Source organism: Uranotaenia lowii, chromosome 3, assembly GCF_029784155.1.
Source record: "Uranotaenia lowii strain MFRU-FL chromosome 3, ASM2978415v1, whole genome shotgun sequence".
In the NCBI taxonomy this organism is placed as follows: domain Eukaryota; kingdom Metazoa; phylum Arthropoda; class Insecta; order Diptera; family Culicidae; genus Uranotaenia; species Uranotaenia lowii.
The window spans coordinates 236,994,254-237,011,130 of record NC_073693.1 but is presented as its reverse complement, the minus strand read 5'-3'; the positions used below and the strand labels follow the sequence as shown (position 1 = coordinate 237,011,130).

General features: G+C 36.1%; 1 protein-coding gene across 1 annotated transcript in view; it reads left to right on the top strand.

Annotated features, from left to right (window-relative positions):
* Positions 1-16,877, top strand: part of LOC129753194 (hemicentin-2-like) — a 369,013-nt gene that overhangs the window by 287,862 nt on the left and 64,274 nt on the right. Inside the window, exon 5 of the mRNA XM_055748994.1 lies at positions 3,315-3,399. Coding sequence (XP_055604969.1) covers positions 3,315-3,399 — 85 coding nt within the window. The remainder of the gene's footprint in view (positions 1-3,314; positions 3,400-16,877) is intronic.

Sequence of the window (16,877 nt, the reverse complement as noted above, 5' to 3'; positions counted from 1 at the left end):
TTCAAACCTAACCTCAAAAAACAAATTTTTGCTAATTCCACAGCTCGTAAGCTGTATAGCCGATACCGAGGCTATGGGAAAGATGATTTCTGATGAACGAAAAAACTCATGAAATACCCTATTTTAAACAAATTCCAGCGTTTGAATCCTATACCATTTCGGTTGATGGCAAGTTTCCGAGTATATTTAAGTCTATATTTGCTTGTTATTTTGAATAAAATATAATGATTTGCAAAAATTCTGCTCCTGTGAAAAAAAAACAACAATTTTCAAAACGAGAACTATGGTTTTTGCTGTTTTTAAAAGCCTTAAAAGAGTTATCTTTTCTGTACCCTCCCTAACCTACGTTCTTTACAATCCGATTATACTTCAAATTCAATTTTATGATGGTTAAACTCCGTTATTTCCAGATTTTGCCAGCAGAAATCCCATTAAGAACGTTCAAAAAGTGGCTCAAAAATAATCAAATTTGTAAATTTCGAAACCGCTGTGTCCACTAAATTACCCTCAGTTTCTTTTAAATGGAAAGTATTGGTCCGAAAAGTAGCAGAAATTGAAAGAGGACGATGTAGCCACCTAAAATACAGATAAGACGAAGAATGAGTTTGAAAAACTGATCAATATCATGACTGCAAAAAGTGTGCGCTGACCGATGAGAAGTTCCAAGAATAAAGTTAAATTTATTCTTACCAAAAAACAATAACAAAAAATTTCATTTTTTTTCATGAATTATCATAAGATTACCTTCGTTTCCTCCATAGAAAGTATTATGATGAAACGAAAGGTTTTTAAGATACACGCATTCGTAACCATCCCATTTCAAAAAGAACTAAGCTTCAGGTTTAAATTTTGTTTTCTAGGTTAAGATTTTTGATTTCGTTTTATTTTTTTTTTTTTTTTGAAAAATTAATGATCATATGCAAATCTTCAAGATATTTCATTAAAAAAGGTAAGCTGAGGTATTCGACATAATGATTCCGCAGATGAACAAAAATTATTCTAAAGTTATTCATAAAGAATTTCCGAAACATCAAATTTTCGTTGCTACTTATATTTTTCTAATTTTAATTCTCAAGTTTTTAATTGTAATTTAAAATTGAAAAACATCTACAACACTACAAATTATTTGAAAAACTTTGGTATCTGATTTTTTTTTTCAATTAAAATCGAAGGCAAAACCCACAACTTGCAACCCCAATTATTCGCTATATTATGTTGTGTTATAGAAGATTTTTTTAAGATTTTGGTTTCAACTTTGCATTTCCTAATTCACATTAAAAAGATTGTGTTTCAGTTTGGTTATTTTATTATTGGCTATATTTATCGTTAGTTATGTTGGTTTATTTTTGTTGCTTAAATCAAAGAACTGAATACAGAAGCTATTTCCTTCACAAAGAATAAAGTTAAGACCGAATAAGTATAGAACACAAACAAACAAAAAAATTAAATGCGTTATTCAAATCAACTTTTTTCATACAGTCAGAAAGCATTTTTTAAAAGGCTAAAAAATTTAAGACAAATGACAAAAGACAAATTTATTCTCACCCAAATCAAAAAGTATAAGACTAGAACAACTGAGTATTTCAAGAAAGTACCAAATCAAGTTTCTTGGGATCAAGGCTTGAAATTGGTTAAATAACTCCCTGTTTAACATTTTTGTGAATTCATTGAAAATCATGATCTTATTCAATAGACATTCATCAAAGCTGTAAATACATTTGCAATATTGAAGTTTAATTAATCAAAATAGAGTATCACTTTAAAATTGGCTTTTTCATGTCATTTCTTCCTCATGTGGGTTGAATTTTGAATAAACATGAAAAAAACGAATAAACTATATCTTTAATTTCAGTCCCTGATTATTATATTAAGTAAGTTAGAAAGATAATTATATTTGAAGATCAGAGCTAAAAATTTCTTGATATGTGAACAATATGCCACAAAAAAGAATATAAAAATTTGGTTGTATTGGAAAAATTTCATGATTGAATTTTACATCTAGTAAATTGGTCCAAAAAACTAACTTTTCCAAAACTTCAGTCAAATCGGACTTAATCTAGGGATGAATCAAAGCGCTCAAAGTTTCGCTTTTTTGAACCTCAAAAATCACCAAAGGGTGGATCAAAGGAAATTTGAATATAATAAATTTCATATTTGATGAAAAATGACTTCAAAAAGCATAACACATTTGTGTTATTTGAAAAACAAAAATTTTGTCAAAAATCGACTAAAAGATTTAAAAAATAACCAGAAGCGCCACCAAAAGATATCGAACAAGTCGAAATTTATATTTTGATGCCAAATGACTGTCGAAAGCTTAAAACGTGGAAATCTGGTGTTCTCTTGAAATCTGACTATCTTGTCAAAATCGGCATTGAAATTTTCTAAAATTACCTAAGGTAAGATCAAAGGATATTAGAAAAACAAAAATGTTGATTACATTTTCATTTTGAAGATATTTTCAAGTCATTTGGCATCAAAGTGGAAAGGTTCAGTTTTTCCGAATTCGAATTCCCTTTACTCGACCCCCTTTAGGTGATTTTTTAAATCCTGAAGTCAATTTTTGATCAAAAGTTTTTTTTTATCGAGTAAACATCAGATTTCAACCTTTTTAAGTCATTTGGCTTAAAACTTTAAAATTCTATTTCTTCGATTTTCTTTGGTCCTCCTTTTGGCGATTTTTGAGGGTCGAAAAACTTAAATATAATGCGGTAGGTAAAATCCCTTAATCAATTCCGATTGAGCTGATATATAACTACTGAAAAACTGCAAATCAGTAAAACATATGTATAGAACGATTGTCTTCAACTGTTTTTTTGGCTTTTATACGGAAAGGTTAAGCTATCGATCGTTTTGAGGTATTATTAATTATGAGTCCAAGATTCCCTTTATAAGTATCTATTTAATCAGCTCGACGAGTTCTAAAGATGTTTGTGCATTGGTGTGTATGTTTTTTTAATTTTTTAACTAAGCTTGATTAACCCAGAATGTGTTACTTGTATCTTTGGAAAACATGCATACAACATTCTCTGAGAGATAATAAAAAATAACATTATTCAATTGAGTTTCTTTAAGAAGTCAACGCATGTGTTTCACGTTTCATTAAGATACTAAGTGATCCTTTCTATTCATTCAATTTACAAAAATCCCGTCGTACCAATGACCTTAATTCGTAATTATCACCTTGAGCTACCGTTCACGTTCCATAATCTGAGTTCCTATGCATTCAAATGCTCCTCCACTAACGGATATTTCTCATTTCTCTTTCTATTTATTCCATTTCATATGAATTTTTTGCAACGCCCCTCGCACAGAAAAAGGATGCCGGCGTGTTCCGGTGCCGAGTGGATTTTTCCCTCTCGCCAACAAAAAACAGCAACGTCAACCTGGAAATAGTCGGTAAGTAACGGAACAGTGAGAGGATGCAATGCCTTTTACTTGTTTTTGTTTTCATATGAATGAATGTTGTTTTTTAATGATTCATATTGTGTTTGAAACAATACCACGTTGTCAAAAATAAAGTTCACACAATGAAGAGGTTCCAAATCATCTTTAATTTATTGTACAATCATTATATGGATTGTTTTTTAAAATTGGTCTATTTTTTTAATAATTATTTTACTATTAGAAGATTTTAATTTCTTACGAAATCAGCATCTTCGGAGAGAACTCAATGAAAAAAATAAAAGAAAAATTGAAGATTGTTTTTTAAAAGCACACCATTTCCGGTGGGGCGAACAAACCAACAAAAGTTTATCAGCTGCATAAACGGTTCGTTTTTATTTTGGAGCACAAACAATTGAACGGCGGAAATTCCGGCGCGCGATGAAACGCTAGGTTGAGAAAGTCATTCACCGGGTCATGGAAGAAGGCAACAAAACGGGGCACGTGAATGAGCAACAACAACAACTGAACAACAGAAAAACGCCCACTCATTTGGCATTTCAGTAGCCGAAAGTTGGCGGGCCTTTTGTTGCCCCGAAAAGAAATGGCGGTACATTAAGGTTCCGTACATGATGGTAGCAGCCTGTTTTTCTCAAAGTTCCCAGAGGTTGACGACGTCTCTCAACTTTACCAGCATCAGCATATCGTCGTAGGTTTGGTTGAGTTCCTTGTGAAAGGAGAAAAGTATCAGGAAATGCGTGGGTGAAGAGAGGACACTTTTGTTTTATTTCGGCATTTATGCCGTCTTCCGGATCGTATTGAAAGCGTTTACAGTCGCTAGATTTCTTGCGGGTTGATGTCAAAATGCTTGACGGGGCTTAGGGTGTCCAGTATTATTTTCAACCGCCTTGAAGCCATGTGCAACTTTATGAAAATCAAAAGCAGCACATCCGGTTTTGTTTAAAGATGTTTCACCAAAGCAATGTGCTATTTGCACTCTCGCCCACCAAAGTTGGTTTCACTGTGTCTTAAGAAAAGAAAACTGAGTAGAAGGTGATGGTTGTTTCTCGATTCATTCGAATTTTATCAAAATAGTCAAATATGTACACTCACAAATCAGACTCTACTCCAATAATGAACTTCCTAGAAGGTGTAATAATCGGCAAAAGATTCTATGCCGAACCGACATTAGCAAGCTTTCTGGCATCGTCCTCCCAGCGCAATTGCATTGCACATGTCCGAAAGAAACTAAAAAACATCCAATATTCACAAGACAAAGCAGTATGGGAAAAATCAGTCAGTAAAGATATTGTCAAATGATGTACCGATTGCTTCATGAGAATGAATACCGACATTGGAAAGAAAAACATTTCTTTGTTTCGAATCCTCGGTAAACAGCCATCGGATCAGATGTCCGGCAGTAAGCTGCTGTGCGTGTGTATGTAAACTGGCAAAAGAAAACAGTTCGTCTTTTCCCATTCCCATCATAGACAAATGAGATTGAAAAAACGAAAAAACAAACCACTGGCCAAACGGCAGTCGACCAACGCAGTGCGTTTTTTTTTGTGTTGGGCGTGGTAGAAGGACTATAAAAATAAACCTTTGTTTGCTAGCTGACTCAGATATAACACTGGTTAAATTTACGAACTGGCGAAATTAGATTGATGCGTTGGGTTCGATTCTTATTTAATTTTTTTTTGCGATAAATTATCCAATAGGATGAAAAACCCATAAAATGCATTTCTTTTTTTTGCTTGAATGTACTAGTCATGCATCATTTTGCTTGGCAGCTCGAGTCTGTATGCCAGTAGTGCTTTCCAATCATACCATCTTTGGTACAATACACATTTCATCGCATTTTTGGCAAAGAATTAGCCCCGAGTCGCATTGAAATTTTACAACTTCTTCTTTGGGTGTAGCAAGGAACCCCCCTGCCCCCCAATGACATTCCGAAAACCCAAGCGAAATATTCTTGTCTAAACTTAAAATTTCAAATACCTTATCAAATTTTGATAAACGACTAGAACTTGCCCAAACCTCGAATTCTTATTCCAGGTCCAAAATTCTACAAATTGAGTCTTAGGGATGAATCATCCCACAGGATGAAAATCCCATACAAAAAAAAAATACAAATTGAATCCTGAATATCGCACTTTGATAAGATTAGACTTAGCTTGTCAGATTGCGCAGATGTTGCCCGATTCTGTTTACGTTACTTGCAAAATCCAGATATACAAAAATGAGTTTAAATAACATTTTGTACGATATAATCTGTAAAATAAAATACTTCTGGTTTCCGTGCACCGATCAGACTGTTTTGTTTTTGTTGTGTTTTTCTTCGCGTGGTTCTCAGAAGCGGTTAACATTGGACCAGGTTAATCTATGCGCTGTCGTCTAGTGTAGATACAGTACTATACAACAACAAATATTTGCGGAGCTTATGGGAATTTTTTCGAATCTTGGTCTTTTCGACATAATGGCCATCATCAAGGATAAGAAGCATTGCGGAGTGTGCAAATTGGCGATCAATGACCTTGAGCCGCTAGGTTGCGGATTCTGTGGGAACTTCTTTCACATCAGCCAGCAGTGTTGTGGATTCAACATCCAGCTCAACAGAAATCTGTTTACACAGGGTAAGGTTATGTTTATCTGCACCCACTGTCGTACGGAGTTCAACGGATGAAGTATTCGCTGCTACGTAGACGACTTAATCGATCCCTCCGCTCCAAAAACCGATTACCCCAATATTGTTTTTGACAAGCTAACCTTTTGTCTAAAAAAAGTTAATGATATGGCTTCGAAGCAATACCCACCAATGGAAGCTTCTTTGTTTCAATCTCAGAAAGGGACACCACAAGCATATCCGTCACCAAATATCAAGTCTTTTCGACAATGACTGGGACTAATCCAATCGATCTCAGTGATCTTTCAGTCCCGTTTGTTGTTTCTCCACCTTCGGCAGCTAAATTCTGACTGTATCTAGCCGGACTTCAACCGCAAATTACCGATCAAATTAGTTTCTCGTTGCTTGGATATAACTTCACCAGAGTGGAAGTGAAACGATTGCTCCCGAAAGGTGTAGATGGCTCCACCAGAAGATTTGTTTCATTCAAAATCGAATTGGATCCTTCTGGAGTTGCTCCACTGGGCCGCAACAAACTTGGTACTTGGGAGGCCTGTTTCCAGCCAGCGTCTTCAGCCGTCCCAGCACTGAGTATTAATGTGGCGATGAGGTCCTCCAGCCTACTCATCCAGGCAAGCCTTCAATTTCCCCCAGAACATCCTTGCTGTGTGATTCTTCCCGGGTTTCGACATCAGAACGCATCGTTTTAAGCCTTTTCGAGACCCCTGAGCCCTTCGACTCAGTCGCGCTGCTTCCTGTCTGCGTTATCAGTCGTCCTGGCCCTGAGTTCATTGGAGGCAATGGCGTTCTCCAGATCTCACCTACAGGCAAGAACCTACCCTGTGTGGTAGGTAAGTCCTGTAGAGAGTATATGTATTTAGAAAACTTGATAAAAATAAATTTCTATTCACACTTTTCATGGATGCAATCATGAGTATGAGATTCAAGAAACAGCTAGAAAATAATGATTGAATATTGTTTGTTCAATTGATGATCTTATGTTCAAATGAGAAATAATAAGTTGTGTTTAATTATTATGATAACAAAAAATCATAATTGGTTTGTTATTAAAGCTTTGACTGTCAAAAACTAAGAAGCGTGTAATCGTGTGTAAAAGGGAAAGAAAATAAAAATAAATGAGAACCTGAGTGGTATGTGAGCGGCAAGTTGGATAAGAATGAACTGGTGAGAAGCGATGAAGGAATGTGTGAGGGGATCGAAAAGAAGTGAGCATACTGTTTTGACATTCTACATTCTGAATTTTGCGCGGAAGGATTGGTGTTTTGTGACGAGATTGAGAATGGCCTGCGGAATCGTCGATCTGGCAGAAAAGATGGTGTTCTTGACAAACTGGCGGTCCGGCGGAAGTATGTTTACCACAATGGCGCAGTTTACGCTCCAAGCTCGTGAGTATTTCTTTAGATATCTCAATTTAAATTTGAATTCCCCAAAATGGCGTCGGTTTAATACGGTTTGGAATTTTGTTCATGCTGTTAGTTACTCATCTACAAGGGTGCCAGATGTGCAGACGGATTACATCGTTTGATAGACTTAATCGGATTTTAACTCTATAATGGCCATCATTTTAGAGTTGATGTAGCCTCAATTTATACAAGTTTTATTTTCGGTTAATAGTCGGTCATCGTATGTTTCGTTTTATTTTAATTTCTTAAGCAGTAGAGTCAATGGTTTCACGATAAATACTACCAGAGAACGGATATTACATTGCATATAATTTTTATCTAAATGTAACTAACTTTGAGGCTACTGTAATTTCGAATAATAATCTTAAAGTTGATGCTCAGACACGTTGAGTTGTGAGGCATATACTTTCTGTAATTAACGAAAGCGGCAAATTGTTCAAAATATACCATTATATCGAAACAAACGAAAGGTAATTGCAAAAAGGAGATACTTACAGAATTAAAATCTTTGATGCTTGAACTGTTCTTGGAAGCTTTAATTAAAAAAAATAATATGGATGTGTGATTATTGAAATATGTTTTACTTTATGAAACGTTGTTGCTATTCATCAAGCTTTTACCAATATTTTCTTCATGTATGCGTGAAGTACGTTTTACATTATGTCACTACATGTTTCGTTTACTCACGCGAGATAATTTGTCTATGAATTTGAAATTCGAAGTGTTTGCGCTGGTATTGGCAACCTTGCCAACCAGCGACGATGAAAAATTAATCAAACACCTCGGTAATGGGCAACCCTTTCTGTGTTTGGTTCCAACACTTGGAAGACGTTTGATAGATGTCTGGTCAACATGAAATGGCATCAGTGATATTTAAGTCGCAAACGAAAAGTTTAGTTTGGGGATTCAGCGACAATATATTGCCACGAGCTGTATAGAATTTTGAATAACGAGTTCATGAAATGAAGATCTATAAAAGATGGCTTGCGGAAGATCAAGTCCAAAGAAACTTGAATGTGATGCTACAATTAAAATGATTGATCAAAAGACGACTTGCGGAAGGTCAAGTCCCATTCAGTTTGAATGCGATCATGTTAAGAAATGTTCAATAATGTGTTTAGAAATGACGAGAAAAAAACGGCCTGCGAAAGGTGAAGTCCGAAGAAAGTTGTATATAGGATTGAAGTTGAAGTGATTTATCAAAAGGCGGCTTGCGACAGGTCAAGCCCCGTTCAGTTTGTGCGACAGGTCATAAACTGAATGAGATGATGTTTTAAAATATGACATAATACGTTCGGAAATAACGATCGATGAAAGACGGCTTGCGGTAGGTCGAGTCCAAAGAAAGTACATAAGATAAAAGTTGGAGTGATTCATCAAAAGAAGACTTGCGACAGGTCAAGTCCCGTTCAGTTTTTGCGACAGGCCATGAACTGAACGAGATGATGTTTTAAAATATGAAATAATACGTTTGAAAATAACGATCGATGAAAGACGGCTTGCGGAAGGTCAAGTCCAAAGAAAGTACATAAGATAAAAGTTGGAGTGATTCATCAAAAGAAGACTTGCGACAGGTCAAGTCCTGTTCAGTTTGTGCGACAGGTCATGAACTGAACGAGATGATATTTTAAAATATGATATAATACGTTCGAGTATGTCGACCGAAAAAAAAACGGCTTGTGGAAGGTCAAATCCAAAGAAAATCGTACATAAGATTGAAGTTGAAGCGATTTATCAAAAGACGGCTTGCGACAGGTCAAGTCCCCTTCTGTTGTGCGACAGGTCACGAACTGAATGCGATGATATTTAAAAGTATGAAATAATACGTTCAGAAATGACGATCGAAAACACGGCTTGCGGAAGGTCAAGTCAAAAGAAAGTTGTTCATGAGATTGAAGTTGGGGCGATACATCAAAAGACGGCTTGCAACAGGTCAAGTCCCATTCAGTTTGTGCGACGGGTCATAAACTGGATAAGATGATATTTGAAAATTTTGAATGATTGGTAATTCCTTCTACCTCTTCTACTTCTAGGTAATTGAGGTTCAGTATAGAGATGAAGAGTATTGGGAAATTGATACTGGATTGGATATCTTGTGACAGTTCATGTCTCTTTCTTTGTTCCAACAAAACTTAATGCAATTAGACTTAGAAATGTTGAAAGTTATTTTACATAGGTAATAACAATTTGACATCCTGAGATAACGATCTCAAGACAACATGGTGGAGGTCAGGCTGGATTCATACTACAGGTTACATATGGAGGAGTTGTCAATATTGCTAAATTAGTTCCGGATTCTTCAGGGCAATTTTCCCATAGGCCCCTAAGTGTGTAAAGAAAAGAAAAACTTACATATGTAGGTACGAAATATCAATGGGAATTGATCATGTTGGGAATAATCTATCAAGATTTTGTTGATTTTATTGCGAAAAATCTCAGATTTTAAATGTCATTCGCAAAATTGGAGGATATAGCCACACTTTTACAAGTATTAAAAGTAAACGCTTATTGCATGCTGTATCAAGAATGGAAGCCTTAAGCAGTAAGGTATAGATTTTGTGCCTTGCAGTCAAATGTACCATTGAAATTTTAGAAAATCCAAATTAAGTATAAGACGAAGGGAATTCGTATTGTATTGAAATTTGAAATCAGAAGTTGAAGTCAAATCCATACTGTAATATAATACATATCAAGAGAAAAAAAAAATTAGGCTTGAGCCAAGAATAATAATGGAATAAATAAGAATTTGGTTCGTCATACCACATAAAATAGCAGTCTTCAAAATAATTAATTGACCATGTAAAAATTCTATAATCTGTACCTTGAAGTTAACTAAAGGCAACATCAGATTTTTTGTTTCAAAACGAATCGGAAATAGAAACGGGAGACTAAGTTAGAAGAATTATTTGTTTTCACAAATTCAGAATGAGGGCCTTTTTTCTGAATTTCTAAACGTATCTTGATTCTAAGAATATAATAAGCTGTGTTAATAATAATTTAGTTATCAGAATTCAAAAAGGGTGAAACCCAAGATAAAGCATTGATTTTGCAACATTCTCAATGTTATCTTCAATTTATTCCAAAACGAAAATTGAATCATCCAAGTTCATTGTAGAATATGTAAATAGAATTGAACATATCCAAAATCGCAGCTTACAAATTCAATTAAAGAATTTCCCTTAGGACCCATAAATTTCGTAATAAAGTTGCTATCGTATATGTTTTGGTAATGCGTCTAATGAAATTTAAAAATCTCAAAATTGTGTATGATCAAAGAAAATTTAATACAAAATATGTTACTGTGGTATGTTGGCAAGAAGAACTGAGTTACCTCCAAAGATTTAAACGGAAGGTTCTTTTAAAAAAAATATTGTAGATGTGAACACGGCAGATTGAAAGTAAAGCCTCATCCCCTGAGTGCATTAAAATATAATTTTGTATGTTAAAATGTTTTAATGACGTATTGATGGTTTATACGACTTCATTATCGGTGCTGCAAAGTAATAATTATATAATAGGTAAAAATACTACAGAACTACACAAAACTGGAAGAAGAAAACTTGAATTTGATATTCATATCGTTTGTATAAGTTGTTAGCTTTAATATTGACCATCTTCCATACCTAAAACAAAAAAACTAAATAGTTGATTATCTCATGCAAAGCATGTTGTGAATTACTGACCTTGAAACTTAATGGATAAAAATAAAACTCAGCTTACGCGACATAGTTCGTGGACAGAAGGTTGAGAAATGCATTAATTACCTACTGTTTCCATAGAACAAGTTAAAATTTATAATCGCGCATTAAAAAGTAGGTAAACATAGGTAAACAAATATGTACATTTTCAATTCAAATGGTTGTTTATTGCACCTTTTTTTGTACTGATTTAAAACCATTTAAAATATGTTTCCTAACATCTTGTAATTAAAAATACCCGCCGTTGAATTTAGAATAGAACGAGATATTTTCAATATTTATTCATTATTTGTCTATCTTTCTTATGGTATAAAAAAGTGGTATAAAGAATATTAAGTTATATTACATCAGCGCAGAACCTACTGCATAAACTAGAGTAAGAGAATAACTTTAGATAACACCTTTTAAATTTTGTGAAGGATGAGAGGTATTCTGCCTATAGGATATTTTTTCTTGAATCTGATGATTTTGATTAGAATAAGAGGTTCATCAGATGATTTATGCTTAAGTAGGATGACTGTCAAGTAACAAGATGAAATCGATAAACTCCTTCATCTCAATATTACCATTACTTTCAGGTTAGATGATATTCGCGTGATGTAAATTGTGTATTTTTTACATAAGAAGATTTCTTGTTTCCACCACAGTAGTCAATACAGCGACATTTGATTAAAAATCTTTCTCATCTGGGTGTTATTTTACGCGAGTTGGTTGGACTAGTAGTTATTACTTTTGGCAGCACGAACCATCAATCCAGTTTCAATAAATCCTATCAATTTCAGGAAAATTCTGGTCTCCAGGGACGTTAGTTTTTAATAGAACAGGTACATTCACAATCGTTGCTTCGCAAAGCGTAGGTATCGGCTGGTTCTGAGGTTTCATCTGAAAACTAAGACTGTTTTATTTACATTTGAAATTTCATAGAATAATGTATGTGTGGACTTACTTTTCACTCATTGATCAGCACAGTTGGTGCAACTTTTTATATCGGCCGCGTTCTCAATACCTTCAATCGGAAGTCGTTTAACCGAGCTTGGTTTGTAGAACAGGCTACACTCGACAATTGCTCCTATCTTTCGGCCGGGAAGTTTCAGCACTCGATCCATTCCTATTTGCCTCTTATTTTTTGCCTTGGTAGGCATTTTTGATGGTTCTCCGAATAGCGAAGCTTTGGTGACGGCCAGGAACATCCACGTTAGGCGATTTCCGGTTTTAAGTGTCCGACAGTTGAAATGGACAAAAGTTTGTCGTGGCTAGTTTCCTCTTGCCGGTTCGACGGATTTTCAAAACAAACAAAATATTTGAAATGTCAAACCAATGAGTGACTAAGAACTCTCGGACTCGAACAATAACTCAATGCACTCAACATTCTAACACACGCAAGAAAAAAACTCTAATTTCGAGTTAAAACTTACACTTGAAATGAATAAATTCACACAGTGCTTTTAAAAGCGTAAATTTGTGAAATCAGTACAAAGTTTAAGAAAAGTTTTAAGTCAAGTAATATGACTTTCTACTTATTAAAATAAAGTTTTATGTAGTAAATTCACACAGTGCTTTTAAAAGTGTAAATTTGTGAAATCAGTACAAAGTTTAAGAAAAGTTTTAAGTCAAGTAAAATGAACTTTCTACTTATTAAAATAAAGTTTTATGTAGAACTTATGCTTTTTCAAATATTTGATTCGATCTGTGTTATGTTGCCTTATTTTGAGGAATTACCTTCATTCAAATATTCTTCAAATCGGATAAAAGTGTCTACAAAATAAATAACGTGAATGAGTGAAACAATTTTGAAATAAAATCAACTTTATTAAAGTAAAAACTTATAATAAAAATAAATAATCATGTGACAAAGAAAATATATTAAAAAAATTTATAGAATTAACTGGACATGAAAATATTTTCTGATTTCGGAAACGTTTCTTCAGTAAGATTTCTGTTGATAGTAAGAGTAGAGAAGAGGGCGAATGTGGTAGGTAAGTCCTGTAGAGAGTATATGTATTTAGAAAACTTGATAAAAATAAATTTCTATTTACACTTTTCATGGATGCAATCATGAGTATGAGATTCAAGAAACTGCTAGAAAATAATGATTGAATATTGTTTGTTCAATTGATGATCTTATGTTCAAATGAGAAATAATAAGTTGTGTTTAATTATTATGATAACAAAAAATCATAATTGGTTTGTTATTAAAGCTTTGACTGTCAAAAACTAAGAAGCGTGTAATCGTGTGTAAAAGGGAAAGAAAATAAAAATAAATGAGAACCTGAGTGGTATGTGAGCGGCAAGTTGGATGAGAATGAACTGGTGAGAAGCGATGAAGGAATGTGTGAGGGGATCGAAAAGAAGTGAGCATACTGTTTTGACATTCTACATTCGGAATTTTGCGCGGAAGGATTGGTGTTTTGTGACGAGATTGAGAATGGCCTGCGGAATCGTCGATCTGGCAGAAAAGATGGTGTTCTTGACAAACTGGCGGTCCGGCGGAAGTATGTTTACCACACCCTGTTACGTAAAGAACACTCTTGACTTCTGAAATCCGGTGTTTTCTACTGGGCCTCCAGCACCGGGACGCAATTAACTAGGAACCACGGAGATCCCGGCGCCCTTCGATCCAGTAAAAATCTACTGGTGGTGGAGTGTCACTTGCCGTTAGATCAAAACTCCCGGCTTTGCTTATCGAAGACGTTTCCTGGAACGATCTGGAGCTTCTTTGGTCCCACATTGACCTCGGTAATCGGAAACTCCATCTTCGCGTATATGTACGTGCCTCCTGATCGTTCTAGCGACCTGGTTCTAGCAGAGTGCTTTTCGCGTTGCCTGTCTAAAGTCAGCTGTATTTAGTCTCCTGAGGATGACATACTCACCATCAGCGTCTTCAACATACCCGGCCTGAAATGGCGCCCCACTCAAAGTGTCTTTCTGTTTCCGGACCCTGTGTGTTTTAGCGTGATAATGAAATATTAGTGGTTATCAAATTCTGAGCGTATGGTAATTTTTTGAATTCAATCCAAAATTAAGTGTTTAGAGTTAAGAGTGTAAACGTCAAACGCGCACGTGAACTACATAAACAAATTCGGCAAAACAAAACAAAATCGGTGGAACGAAACAAATTAAGCGCCAGAATCCGTCATTGCGATTGTGATTTGCGAAACGTCGTGAAGTTACCGTCCATTGCGCCCAATTCAAGTTTGTTTGGTGAAGAAGCAATGGGAGATAGCGGACGACTCAGCAACAAATAGAATCATCTCCAACTGAAAAGATGCCGTAGGTGGAAGGAAATGGAAAGACGTAAGAAAAATTGTGCCGAAACATAACCACTAGCTCGGCTATCATCCAGTGGAAGTTTCGATTGGAAGTAGACAACGACCCCTCTTGGGTCATTGTTGGAGAGGCGAGTGTCGTAGTTTGGGATCTGGGATCGTTTTTTGCAAGCCAATCAGCCGTCGCTTGGCCAAGCCGGAATAGAGCCAGCCGGAAGCTGACGTCGCAGGAGCTCTGGGTCATTGTCATGCACCCGTGGAGCAGTGCAGCCAGGAAGGGCTGTCAGATTCTAAGATACCTCAGGAAACCGAGCAGTGATACGAATGTTTGTGCTATTTGGTTGTAGTCTTTATAATTTATGGTAGGAAACAAGCCCGTGAGTAATAGTGATAAACTAGCTTAGGTTGTAAATTGTGATTATTGCTACAAAGTTTTGGGTTTTGCTTGTTTGTGTTTTGGGTAATAGTTAGCAGTGCAGCACACACTGAAAGTCAGTGGTGCTCAACTTGTTTTAGCGTTTAGGCACAATTTTCCCGTATGTTTGGATAATGTGCCGCTATTAAGCCTACCCCCATTCTGATACAGCGACTTTACGTCAGATAAATAATATCGAAAATCAAAACTTACGTATGCTCGACTTCTCTTTCGTTAACAAAGGTTTCAGGATTTCGACGATTGGTTTAGCGCCCTCTCCCGCAACTGGCCAGCGCTGTCGGAAATATATCATCCCTAGAGTCATCTGTGAATGGTATTCTAGTCGACGATGCAGCCATCCTAAAGCGATAGCTAAGTTAAAAAATTCATCTTCTACGAGCCCGGACGGTTTTTTGAAGCGTTTAATGTCATCTCTGCTGATTCCCATCAGGCACACCTTTCAATCATCGCTGGACTGTGCAATCTTACCCTCTATGCGCGATCGTTAAACTGTCTGAACTGGTTGTGTTGGATCAATTTTTTTCATTTTGCAAGCATCACTTCTTCAACGATCAGCACGGGTTAATGCCTTAACGATCCATGACTTTGTGCAGGACAGCTTAGCCAAGAAAACTCAAACAGACGCCATTCACACAGATCTCTTTGCGGCGTTCGATAAGGTGAACCACGATATTGCAATCAAAAAGCTCGAACGTTTAGGCTTCTGTGGTTCCCTTTTGGATTGGTTCCGGATCTACTTAATGGGACGAATGTTATCCGTTCAAACTGGCGAATCCTTTTCTAGACAGTTTGTTGCCTCTTCAGGTATACCCCAAGGAAGCCATTTGGGACCGATCATTTTCGCGATCTATATTATATGATGCACTCTTCGCTCCTCTGCAGCAAAAGCTTGCGTATGCCGATAAACTGTAACTTTTTAACAACATAATCGTGCTGCCAGTATATCCTGCCGTCATTCTTCGAAGTAATTTTGCTCTTTCAGAACTTGATTGGACATTTTAACAAAGGGTTTCTTTATTCCAACATTTTAAAGCTATTTAATACAGGTAGTTATGTCTCTGGCATTGGAGGAATGTTTGTAAATAGTACTGGCATTGAGCTGAAGTTGGAAGGAGGAAAGCGCATCACAATTCCCAGATAGCAAACAAAAAACACAAATCTCGCAGTTGGACACCCTACCCGTCAAGTTGTTTCTCCACTGTCGCCGGAAAAGAGTAGTAGGTATCAGCGAAAGGTTCACAGTTTTATGATCCCGCAGCCGTCATCGTAGTGAAGCAGGAAGAAAGAAAGAACCCGCGTCAAATGACTTCAGCAGTACAATGCAGCCACCAAGTGCTTAGTGCCAGGGCGAGACCGACACAAAAATAGTTAGTGCATTTTCCAAGGGGTCTCGTTCCTGTTTTTTCCCACCTAAAACAGCCGGAGATTTTTGCCGCCACACTTTTGTCCTAAGTTTACGAGCGCAAAACAAGATTTCCGTTTTTGCCTTCTCAAATAACAATAAATGCAAAAAGTCGGAAAACGAGCGAACTCAGGACCAGGGAATCGAGCACTTCTACCACCGACATACTTTAGCTGAACCGGGCAAAACCCGTCGAAAGTTCTTTTGTCAACTGAAATGTTTACACTGACTGCTGGCTTTTCGGGGGAAAGTTTTTGGTGAACGCGAAAATTACTAACATAAGCATTGCGGCCGTTTCCCGTGAGTCAACATACACATTTCCTTTCGGCGTGGTTTTGTGATGCCGTTGAAGATAAAACATTTCTGGAGGCTGTTCTGGTAGATTGTATTCAAGGCTTGTTGAGAACCGGGATGACATAAATTCGCTTAAGAAAAAAAAACCTATAAATGTTACAATAAATATTACAAACCCAAAATATATAAAAATTAACATTACCAATTTTTCGCATAACTTGATCATTTATCAAGCAAATGGAACCAAATATGACATTGGAGAGACATATCATACGAGAAATGGTTTTTTGATTTTATGAAACCCTTCTATTCTTCTTTTGGGGATATAGGAAGGGAGAAGACGGGCTCAA